General features: G+C 44.5%; 1 protein-coding gene across 1 annotated transcript in view; it reads left to right on the top strand.

Moving 5' to 3' along the window:
* The window catches only part of LOC135370552 (uncharacterized), a 31,822-nt gene extending 20,854 nt beyond the window's left edge, over window positions 1-10,968 (top strand). Inside the window, exons 2-5 of the mRNA XM_064604334.1 lie at window positions 1,931-2,069; window positions 2,998-3,140; window positions 8,594-8,744; window positions 9,415-10,968. Coding sequence (XP_064460404.1) covers window positions 1,931-2,069; window positions 2,998-3,140; window positions 8,594-8,744; window positions 9,415-9,679 — 698 coding nt within the window. The 3' untranslated portion in view covers window positions 9,680-10,968. The remainder of the gene's footprint in view (window positions 1-1,930; window positions 2,070-2,997; window positions 3,141-8,593; window positions 8,745-9,414) is intronic.
* Window positions 10,969-12,296: the final 1,328 nt, after the last annotated feature.

The following is a 12,296-nucleotide window of genomic DNA, read 5'->3' as shown; positions in this document are numbered from 1 at the left end:
GGAACTGCTTGCACTGCCGGGGAGTACATTTTAGGGGCAGGGCACAAAAATCAGGAATAGATGGGTGTCATTAGAGGTTGGGTACTGGCTCCCCAGCGGTGAATGTCAGTCATCATTTACCTGTTGTTGTTGAGTGATGGAACGCCACATTCATCATCTTAAAAATAAAGTTGACTAGAAACTATAATCACTCCCAAATTTACTCAACTTTTCTTCTGAGAGCGTATACCTCAAAGTTGAATCAAAGACAGAAACAGTCCCATCGAAGCATTTTTCGGTCACTTTTATTCGTACGAGTCCTCCGGTACAAATAATTTATACCACACGCTCAGTTTACCATCATTCCCCCCCCCCCCCCATTTTTTTTATCCCCGAAAGCACGTTTATATCTCGAAGCATTGCACGCCGAGAAACGACCATCTTCTCGGTAACAGGAAGCAGAGCTCCCTATTCACATTCGATTTTTTTTCTATGCTCCCACGTCTCGTACCTGCTGTCTCCTATACTTCCAACTTACTTTCTAAAAAAATAAATAAAAAAGTAAGCTATCCAACACAGCCACGATGATGTAATATACATCGAAACAAAGGGGTGGTGCATCTATAGAGCAGATTTACGCCTGTACAATTCTATTTCGTATCCCTATTTCGTATCCCTATTTCGTATCCCTATTTCGTATCCCTATTTCGTATCCTTTCCTTTCCCATGGTGCTCGATTTTCCTATCCGGGACGAATCGAACGGTGCGTTCCGAGGACATATAATTGCGAACTATATATTCTACCGTGCGTGCCTAAAGTATATCTTTCTCCTATAGTATATATCTATTCCGAACCCGTTATTTGACGTCGTCGTATCTCCCGTCTCCTCTGGCCGCATACTCCGAACGTACATTTAGCAAATGCATCGTTCACGTGCAGTTGGGCTGTTTTTTTTTTTTGTTTTTTTTTCGGTTACACCCGTAGCACGCTATATCCACGCACGCTAAATTACTTTCCGCGCGTATTCTGTAATTTTTCTTTCCGGGTAAGTATAGTCTTCGATATTTGCGTGACGCGGTGGACTACGGGAAAACATGCGGGCTTCGAAGTGATACAGGTGTGACGCGTAAGCAATTAAATTAAACGGATGAAATATTCTTTGTTAGGATAGGTGTATATGTATAGTCTGAGGAAAGAGCCAAGTGCGCAACACCAAGAGTTCGATTTTGGCATATAATAGATTAAATATATAATACATTAATAGATAGATTAAAAATAAAAGTCTTTGGTCGTAGCTTTCTGCACAATGAACAGTGCTAATCACACACAAAAAAAGAAAAAGAAGTTGCAAGAAGTTGCATCCTTAGGCATTGTGCCGCACGCATTTGAATGCGGTAGCTTTATAGGGCCGTCACGTGACCATATCTCGTGACGTAGTCACGTGGAGCTTAGGCCTACAGAGTCACGGACGGACAGACGTACCCAGGGGCTGGTCTTATGAAACTATCGCTTTAACAAGCAAGCTTCCTAATCTTTGAACAGACGAATTTCGTACACATCACCGCGCTAATTTTCACTAGTGTTTCGTATCTCTTCTTACACCGGTATTTTATGTTTTTATTTCATGTTTTCTTTTCTTTTTTTTTTGCATGGCAACGGGGCGTTTGTTGCTTGTTAGTCGTTTCAAGAAGCTCAGCCCTCCTACATTTTCTTGTACGTGCACAAAAATGTCGCCAACTTCTACATGAATGCACGAATAAGTGGTAAAAACGAAAAAAGAAAAAAAAAACGATGTTGAGAAAGTGACATCGAGTGTTGGTAAGGTGACAAGGGCGTCAAGTCATCGTGTTTGTCCGGACGTCCCAAGCCCGGCATAGCTTTTACAACTAACTGATGATCCAATGTATAGCATCGTCAAACATTGAGACACATTTTTTTCTTAAATCGCAGGTTCGGGTCACGATAAGAACGGCAACATGACCTGTACGCTCGAAGAGTTCAACGACTGCATGCGTCAGCTGAGCAGCATCACAGAATCGGAGGAGCTTTCTTTAGCTTCATCGCGTCGAGAACTGGACACACTCTGCAAGTTAGTATCGAAACATTATGGAAGTTCACGTCCAGCAACGAGTTAGCTACTAAAGCAATCTAAAAGAATGCTTCCCTTTCTTTTCTGAATAACGGGTCCTGGAGTAGCCAGTCCGGAGTGGCTCGGGTCTAACATCTCCATTTTTTTCTTTTACAAAGTAATCAATCAATCAATCAAAAGAATGCTACAGGCAACTTATGAATGCCTCCAGGAAGCAGAAGAAAGCCTCTCCTTGAATGGGCAGAAGTAGAAGAAGAGGGGGAAAAAGTTAAATATGAAAAGCTAAAAAAGTCAAATTAAAAAGTTAAAAAGCTAAAAATACTTTGAAGTTAACGTTGCACGTATACCTGGGCTTTTCTGAACAGCCAACGCTACAATGAAATAAAGTGGGAGTTTTCCACGTGACGTTGAATTAAGATTGTCTTTCACATCGCATCTGGACAAAATCTCTAAACAATCCGGATTAAATTGTGTGGATCATATCCAAAAATATCCACCGGACAAAAAGCCACATGGATTAAGTCCAAACAACCCTGCTGCTACTGCAGTCAAGGGGTCTACAACTTAAGGGAAAAAGAAGCGATTGTAGTCCGTGCACTGCACTTGCAGTGCACTGAAGTTCGCATAAACTTCAGTGCATGTAGTCCCGAAAGAGACTAATTGTTGCAGCGATGCATCTGGTCTCCAAAAGAACTAAAATCACTTCTTGTGTTTTTTAGGGTGTATGCCCGCGTGTTACTCCATTTTCGACCCAGAACATATCCACTCGAACAATGAGTTCGAACCCAGCAGTGGGAGCCATTCTACTAGACGACCGTAAACGAAACCGATGGCTCCTTTAGGTTATAAAGACACGAGGCACCACTTGATTTTATTCACCATTAATTAATTAGTCGGTGTCGTGAAAGTGATTCCCTTTATTTTGAAGGAAATGGAAGCAGGGCTACCGGTGCATGGACCAGCACATGTCCAACTGTTCGGACCGCCATAAGCAGATCATTTACAACGACGTCGTGCACGGGACGCGGCAGGTGATGAACGAACTCTGCAGGCCGGGTCACATGCAGAATGGTACGTGCAACGTTGCGATCCTCAAGCAACATTACGACAGTACATGCCATTTCGATAGATTTGCATTCAATAATTTTCTAATGAAATGAAGTGATGCAGTAGAATGGGCATGAAGGACTGAGGACCACGGGAAAAATATATTGATGTTTGTAGGGGGCGTCCCAGCTGTCCCGCTTCTTTTTCTCTCTCTCTCTAACATGGACACGTAAACGTGCATGTTACGGATAAAGCGCCTTGTCCACAGGACATCGCGACGTCCAGCTTCGGACATCCATCGGATGTCCGCAGGACTGCTATGTGTTTTCACTGACAGCTATATTACACTTCATTCACAGCACTTATTCGAGAGAAAAAGAGGGGCGGGAGGGGATAAAAGCCAGTCCTATTTAGTCGTGACTTACCTCCCCAATTTTCCTTCTATCCATCATCATCATCAATGCTTACGTATTTTCCGTTAGCTACATATTTTTAAAATGTTGTGACAAAGTGTGTGGACCATTGTTCCATCTAAGGGCACCACGGGGCCACATGCCAGTTACAGGTAGTTAGGCATGAGGTCGTCTGGGGTGCGTTCCTTCGGAAAGTTATTGATTGATTGATTTGCTGTTTAATGGCGCAACAACAACGGAGGCCGCACTGCGTCGGGACGATGATAAAATATGGAGATTGATTTGATTTGATTTTAAGAAAAAAATAAAACGGAGATTTTGGCTTCACTAGTGTGAGGCCCGCGGTTACACCTCACACCATATCGCAATATGGAGATGATGATTTTTCTTACTTTTTGTAATGCAAAATTCGGTACTCAAGATGTAAAGTATACATACAAGAGAAAGAAGAGCAGTATTTTAAGTTTTCTAAAGCAGTCCAGTTTCTCTGTTCTCTTGCGACATGATGTACAGGATCGAGCGAAGCGGTAATGTGGTGAAGCGGGACTTTACGTGGCATTCCCTGATGAGGGAGTCTCACAATCCTCCTTGGAAACCTTGAGGATGCCCCGGATGAAGGGAATCACCCTGCACCCTGCCCTATGGGACTCCATAGGATGAGCTCACGGCGAGGGAGCCGCCGATCCTCCTCTGACCTCTAAGGACGTTAGAACTCGCCCCGGGCCTTCGGAAAATTAGTACGAGACGTGCTCGGCTCATTTTTCGTCCCCTTTCTGCATTTCCAGAGAGAGAGAGAGAAACAAAAACAGGCAATTGCGTGGAGCGAAACATGTTCTGTTCGCGAAGCTGGTCACAGCGTACTGAGCCGACATGTTATAGACGTGACAGAAAAGAGGGAGGGGGGGGGGGGGTGGCGATGAACAGTTACTCTCTTTATCCAGCGAAACGAGACTGACGACAGAGATCATGCGTTAGAATCGGGGGACGAAATGCTACACTTCGTCCTTTTTAGCTTAGTCCTTTCCTTCGGATAACGTGTGCGGTGGTCAGAACGCGAATCGGTGCACGTCCCACATCAGTCACTCCGGCCGGTGTAAACATGCCTGCACGTGAAAGGCGTCTCGTATATATACGATGTCAACGCGCTCGGTTGTGATGGATTTTTTGACGCCTTCTCTCATTGTTGCCAGCTACCCGAGCCGGTCTACTAACTTAAGCCGATCGTTATATAAACTAACTAAAATTCCTTTATCATCAAGTACAGAGTGAGTTTAGCGAAGGTTACACACACACTTCGATAGAGTCGTAAAAATACGAGACAACGTCCCTGGCGCTTCAAGCTTTGCCGACTGATATAGTCATTTCGCCTGAAGTTTTATCCATGTCTTGTTTTTTTTTTTTTTTTTTTTCAAATGCTACTACTTTGTAGAAAAAAAGTTAGAAGCAAAGCAAATTTTCACCCCATGCATTTTCCTATGGCCTATATACCGCCCGCAAACCGCCATTGTTTCCTCTGTTTGCTTCACGTTCACATCACCACGTACAGGTGGCGCTGCTGAGAAAAAAAAAAGAAGAAGAAGAAGAAGAAACCTGGATAAAACTTCAGGCGAATGACTATCAGTCTGCAAAGTTTGACGCGTCAGAAACGTCATCTTCTATTTTTACAACGCGATCAAAATGTGTAACCCTTGCTAAATTTACCCTGTATATACGATTTTACCGCACCGCCGACACATATCTCTTCCCAAATATACAACTATGATTGTCTCTCGTTACACATCTGCGCTTGGAAGCAGACCATGTCAAGATCCCCACATCCGAAAACTTCTATATCCTCCATAAATGGGGACGCCAGTATGGGCAGCCCTCCCGTCGCGCTAAAGTCGTTTCTCATTACGTGATAAATTGGCCACATCGCTCGGACAATCGATGCCTCAAAGTTCAACGTGTATTTTGCGCGACAAGTGACGCGATAGACGACTAATGGTTGGGACGGCATTGTGATTAATGGGAACACGCCGGCATCTTATTGATTGGAGCATCCGCCCACAAAACAGGCTTAGCCTCGCATTGTGCTGCAAAATTTTTCGGATCCGAAAGAGTGCGAGATAATTTTTTTTTTTAAACTGAGTGCATTGGAAGGCTCGAGATTTGCGTTCTTCTTTGAGCGCAGTGAGCAGGCCTCCTTTTACCTAGAAGGCGCTGTCTGCGCCAATGCCTACTTGACGCCTTCACCCACGGTAGTGGTGGTGGAGCTCCTTGGCGTGGTCGGCCACGCTTAGGTGGACAGCGTCACGACTACCGCAGGGCTATCATGTGACCTGGGCTGGCTTCACAGGAAGCTGTGCCGATATTTGTCTGCAAGCGTCTAAGTAAAAACCCAGAGAAAACTCCTCTTCCCCTTCTCCCCCTCCTTCGGAACTGTCGTCTGCTACTGTCAGTCGCCGCAGACGACGCAGGCGTTCTGTGGCTATACCAGTGGCTACCCATGCGGCTTATGGTGGCTTGTCTCCATAGCTAGGGCCGCCGTATCGCGATCGTGATGGGTGGAATCTTAATGGCTACGTCACGTCATTTAAGAAGATCGTGTCTCTTTTAGTTTAACAACAATGAATACATGTAGCGACGATGAGTGAGGAACCTTTCCACTTATTTAGGCGTTGCCTCTGCAACAATTGTCATCCGCTATATCCGCTGTCGTCTGCTAAATCCCTCGTCGTCTGCGTTCTCCGTTGTCGTCTGCTACAGTCGCTAGCTGACGAGACTATACGGACAGAAAAATATGCCTTTCTACTTTACGCGAAACGACGTGGTGTCACGAAATATTCATATTGCGACGACAAACGGAAAGCACACCATATTCCCCTCCCCTTTCAAACGCGAACAGTACTAAAGGCCCCCCGAACAACATTGCATGACGTTACAGCATGAGCGGAGACGCCTTGCATTCTACAGAGCGGGATAGACGAAGTTTATTTTGCCAATTTCTAGATATGCATATTTATATGACGTCCGACAATGAAGCCATACGCGATATAACTAGAGTCTACGTTCCCTAGGAAGCCATATAGTCGGATAGGAAATCATGCAGGTTCTTCCATACAAATGGAGATGGGAATCGACTTTTCCATCAAGTGTGTTCCTCCCCCCCCCACTTTTTTTTTCTTTCTTTTCTTCCATAACAAAGAAGACGTGAAATATCTCCTACTTTTGTATGTGTTTGTCTCTTATTATCAGCGATATTCGAGAGCATGAGTTCTCATCTGCGTTTTATTTTGCGATTCACTCAATTTTTAAATGTATGTGTTTCATTTAATCTCTTCTTTATAATGCATTCAGCTTTGAAGGATGACCCGCGAAATTGGGGGAACCTCGTGCGTGTGGCCATTTCTCTCTCCCTCTCTTTCTGTATCAGCGTGCGAATAGGCTCAATGGTCGTCGCGTAAAGGGCACGCAGCGACGTTTCCCATGATGCTCCGCGTGTAGCCTTCTAGTTGGATCTCGACCTTTGCTGGCGTGATAGGATTTTAAACAGGACGATAGCTGCATAGGGACAGATTGCAGATTGTATCTGTGCTAGAATATGCAATGTAACGACACATTGAGAACCACCACCAATAAATACATGATGATGATGATGATGTCAGTAGAAGGACTAAAGCGATGTATGTCCCACATATCGGGCGACTAGCCTGGCTGTTATTGAGCAAGCAATTTAACTGGATTGGATTAGATTGGATATGACGCAAAAATATGGAAAGGTTAGTCCCGACCCAGTCAGGACTGGGTACTCCAAAACGCGTTTGTGGGTGGGACAATAGAGCCAGAAAAAAAGAGGAAAACAGCAACAACACAGGAAACAGGCACAGTGGGACAAGCAGAAGAAAGCATAAAGGAAGAGGGGGAAAAGGAAAGGGGGAGACCTTAGGCACCGCGTAACACTCACTGATTCGTATGACAGAGATCGCGCGAACACAGTATTTGTATTATTGTGCTTTTAGCACAATCAATGTCGCAATGCTATAGCCGTGTTTTGGGTTCATAGATTTCAGATTAGCTTACATAGAAAAATAGAACTTCGGTCGATTCATGGCTTTTTCTTGTTTCGTTACGCTGAAAACGAAAACGCAGCAGATTATTAACTCCGCTAAATTATAACGGTAAGGACTCAAAAACTCGATGGTAGCTGTACATATCTATGGGGAGTCACCGTGTGGTTTGGCTGCGTGAGGACTTTTTATTGCACTCGGACACGCCAGCTGGCCCATTCCCAACAGTGCTATATACGAGTTCTTCCGAAGTACTGCAATTGCAGAAACTGCAGAAACAAAAACGTACTCCCGATACGTAATTCCCCTAACTGGCGCTATATACAGTGGTCTGGCAACGACGTCTGCTCCACCCGACCTAACTGGCAGGGAGCACGCCAGTCTCGACAGCAACGCTATAGGACTAACATCAAAATTGATTGAGTGAAAGGCATGCGCTTGACACTTCGGAAATTGTATGGTTGGGGTCGAGGAAGTTAATGATGGTTTCCGATAACAACGCGTAAAAAATTAGAAATAGAAATTAATGTGTTATGGATGTGCTGGTGTCGTTGCTCCCTATAGCTTGAAAGAACTGATGTTCTGATGCTGGAACAACATAGAAGGGACAAATACATACAAAGCCTCACTTTACCTAAGAAATTAACGATGAAAGATGAAAGTCACTGAAAAGGTTAGCCAGCTGTAGGACTCGAACCCACATCTTCTGGATTGCCGGTCCAGGGCGCTACCAATTGAGCTAAGCCCCCGGGTACAGTGACTCTAGGTGGCGTTGCCAAAAGGCGGCACCTGGTGGCGCTGCAGAATAATTTCTCCCGCGGAGTAATACTGTTAGGGCTTGACGGACTACATTTCATGCCGTTCTTAGATTTTAGCACGGATATAGCGTAAACAACTGCATTGCGCGTGTCGATAGTCAACTTTGTGAAGCTCCGATCACCGTGCGTCATTGCGCACGTGATTACGCTCAGATTGATTGATGCGTTTAATATGCGTTCCTTCTCCTCTCTTTCAGAGTATCTTCGACACGCCCCTTGCTTCAAGAGCTTATTCGTCGAAGGAGGTCGCTGCTCGCAGAAGTACAAAAACATGATACAAATGTCAAAGGCGTCCGCCAACCTGTCAGAAGATGTCAATATTGAGGAGGGACTGCGCAAGACTTGTTGGTCAGTATAAATCCGCAGCGCGTGTCTTCGCATTAGTCGTTTGACACTTCGAAGATTCAAATAACACTTTAGGTGATGAGGGGACCTAACCATGGGCGTACCGAAAGGGGGGCCTATACTAAAGGAAAGTACAGCTCCCGTCAACCTTAATAATAACACTGGAAAAAAAATCTCATTTGCGAGCGTGATAACAACCACCCTGTGTGCACTGGGGGAGCGTTAAGTGAACAAAATCCCTGAGCTAAACCCAACAGAATAATTTTGTTCAATTAAGATTTCTTCATGGCACCAAGGGTTGCTGTAATCGCGCTCGGGAACGTTTCTTCCAGTGTTATTATTAAGGTTGATGGGAGCTGTACTTAGAGTAGTACAAAGTGCTCAATTGAATTGAATAATGTCAGTTGAAGAAAATGTTGTCCCTCAATGTTAAATGGCCTCACCCACTATACAACGTCATTGAATTGGAAATGTAATTAAAGTAAACTTGTAGCACTCAGTTGTTGGTACTCCAAGTGCTCCTATCACCGCTACGGTGACAACTCAGGGTAACGTCTTCAACAACTGGCTAAACATGCAGTCAGTTTTTGTTGTCGTTGTTGTTGTTTTGAGTAAGAATTATTTTCAAAAATCAGCACAAAGTTTTACGCTAAATTTTTCGACACTTTTACAGCACCTTCAACGAATACGTCCACTGCTATTACACACACATGCCAGAACTGTGTGGTGAAGAAGGACGCAACTTTTTCACCACCTACAGCGAGAAGATGTCGGGACCGTTGATCCATCAACACTGTGCTTCTTACACGTACGATTCAACGTGCAACTCTCCTCCATCCGGGACACAATCCAACTTTTTGCAACGTCATTATTCCACAACACTCTTCCACATGACACTCTTCGAGCTGATCATGCTCAGCCTGTGGAAGCAGTCTTAAGCGGGCGCTGCTGTGACTGTGACGGTGCTGTGCGACAACATGAACGACGCATATGCTGATGTGGAACAACTGCAACTTTATGTAAATGATAATGAGTGGGGAGTTTCATCGCCAGGGGCATTACTTGCGGTAATGAGGTGAAATGTACTATCAAGTCGCCTGAGAGTGAGGCCCGAAGTCCTGCTGACGTGGAGTTCTATATACAACTTATATCTTTTCAGTCTAAGAAGCGTCTAGGGGCGGAGCTATGGCAGGGATGTGGTTACTTCCCACATTGTTTTATACTTCAAGAATGGTCAATAATAAGGTTGTAAGTATGTACTAGTCGGCGGTGGTAATTACGTACCAGAATCAAGAACAAATCGCTCAAGAATTATAAACTCACATGCCAACCGTATATTCTACAGCAACGTTCGCGTACTGAACGCAGAATTTCAAGATGTCAAATGGAGACCTGCGGAAGCGATCTGTCGTAGCGCCATCGTCAGTGATAGGTAAGACAGATAAAGTGAAAGATACAGAACTCTCCACTTTTTAAACAACACGACATAGCACGAGCTCGCGGCAGCAGTGACAGTGCTATGTTGTCCTCTTTTGTTCTCTGGGCTAATGGACCTTTTTAACAACGGCTTATGAGCATGCGCATGACCTTGAGAAGGCCGGAAAGGGGTTATCGACGTCTTCATTAGATGGCGCAGCTAGTACGGGGACGACAGAAGTGGGGACCAGTGGGGAGACCGCACGAACGGCGCAAGCTCGTCGGTCTCACTCCGGACGGGTTTTGGACCTTTGTGCTGTCCACGTGGACCTGTTTTGACGCGCTCCGAGCGAGGTTCACTGGAGATCCGCTATAGGATACGACGCGTATGTGAAAAAAGGTCCATTCTTATTGCGCACATAATGTCACCCACTACGCTGTTATGAACACCCCTTTTCACTTCAGACACACTCCATTACACCAAAGTCCTGGCAACATTGAAGACAATGAAATCGTGACCGCTCCCGTGCATTCGTTTCGCTGCTGTACCCCTACGGCGTATTAGCACCAATAGAACGACAAGGAGACATGCGTGTCAACGCAATAATTATCCGTTGGAGCAAGTGTTTGCAGTCAAGACAATATTGCATGCTTGACAAGTGATGCGGTCCAGGATAGCGAAGGTAAGCCCTATCACACGTTCCGAGTCATACTGAGCTTTCTCCTTTCTTTTTGATACTTTGATACCTTTTACTACACTCGCATCAAAAAGTTATGTAATAATAATAATAAAAAAAAAACATGACCCTTCTATAGACTGGTTGCGCCTTCGAATGGCGATACAGGCAGGAGCCAACTTTTTTTCGTTGGAATAGCGAGCCGACCTCTGTCTGGCTGACCATTCCTTTTTTCTTTAATAAATCTCCATCCCCCCTTCTTTTTCCGAGGCGGCAGAAGGTTCAGCATCGTCCGCTATTTATGTGTCGTCTGCTAAGATGTGCGGTAAAACTAGATGCATCTAGGAATGTCATGGTCCTAGCGAAACAACAACAAGAAGAAAAAAACGCACTTTTTTTCAATGTATAGTATTTTGACATGATAATGTTTAAAAGTGCTAATGTTATAGGAGTTTCGGATCGCCATATTTGGCACCCCTGTGCAAGGGTATACATGTTCCAGGGTTTTACATTCTTTTCGTTAGTGTCCCTGACTCCGAATATAAAAAAAAAAGTGTTGATTTTAGGCATTGCAGTTACCTGAAGTTACCTGAAGAACAAACGGTGTCTCTCCTTTTCTTTTCTTTTTGCGTGTTGTGGCTTCAGATGGCATACGTGATACGTATAAGCGTCGAAAGGTCCGGAAATAGTTTTACATACTATATCACCATGTCCATATATTTACCTGCTTTACTTACAAAAGCAAGTGAGATGTCATACGATGTCGTCATGATGTACAGCAGTTGCGGTTTCAATCGAGCTATTTCTTGAAGATGTAATTAAAAGAAAGTTTGTTAAAAAGATACGCCTTGTTCTTAAAATCGCGCTCAGCGCATGCTGAGATGTGTGACACTCGCCGCCACGAGCGAATCCAGAGGCACCAACAGCCACGTGACCCCTAAGAAGCGTCTTGTCATCGTCGCTGCTGTTCTTCAATTACTCCGTGCGCCCTGTTTCTTATTTACAATGAAATCCACACATAATATATTGTCCCCGTCGCACAGTAGTAAGTCATCAAAGCATTTTTTTCCAAATCAATCAATCAATCAAAGCATAGAAGCTGAACGGTTCTTCAAACGGGCACAGGAATGGATCGTGATATACCGTATTTTTCGGTGTATAACGCGCACCCCTAAAAACGTGCCGAATTTGAACAAAGTTCGATGTATAACGCGCACCGGTGCAACATTGCGGTGCGTGGTATACATCTTTTTTTCCAAATTCGGCCCGTTTTTAGGGGTGCGCGTTATACACCGAAAAATACGGTAGTCACACTTGATTCTGCTCTTTTAGTTAAGCCTGCAATTACGTGTCGTGCTTATTTGAAGTGCTACTTTAAGTTTCCGACGTTTGTTATTTTTGTGAGGAACAACAATACAGTTTTCGAGAAAAAGCGAAAGCACGCGTGGAAAACTAAAGCAAG

Source organism: Ornithodoros turicata, chromosome 10 (assembly GCF_037126465.1).
Source record: "Ornithodoros turicata isolate Travis chromosome 10, ASM3712646v1, whole genome shotgun sequence".
Classification (NCBI taxonomy): domain Eukaryota; kingdom Metazoa; phylum Arthropoda; class Arachnida; order Ixodida; family Argasidae; genus Ornithodoros; species Ornithodoros turicata.
This window is presented reverse-complemented; position numbering and strand designations above follow the sequence as displayed.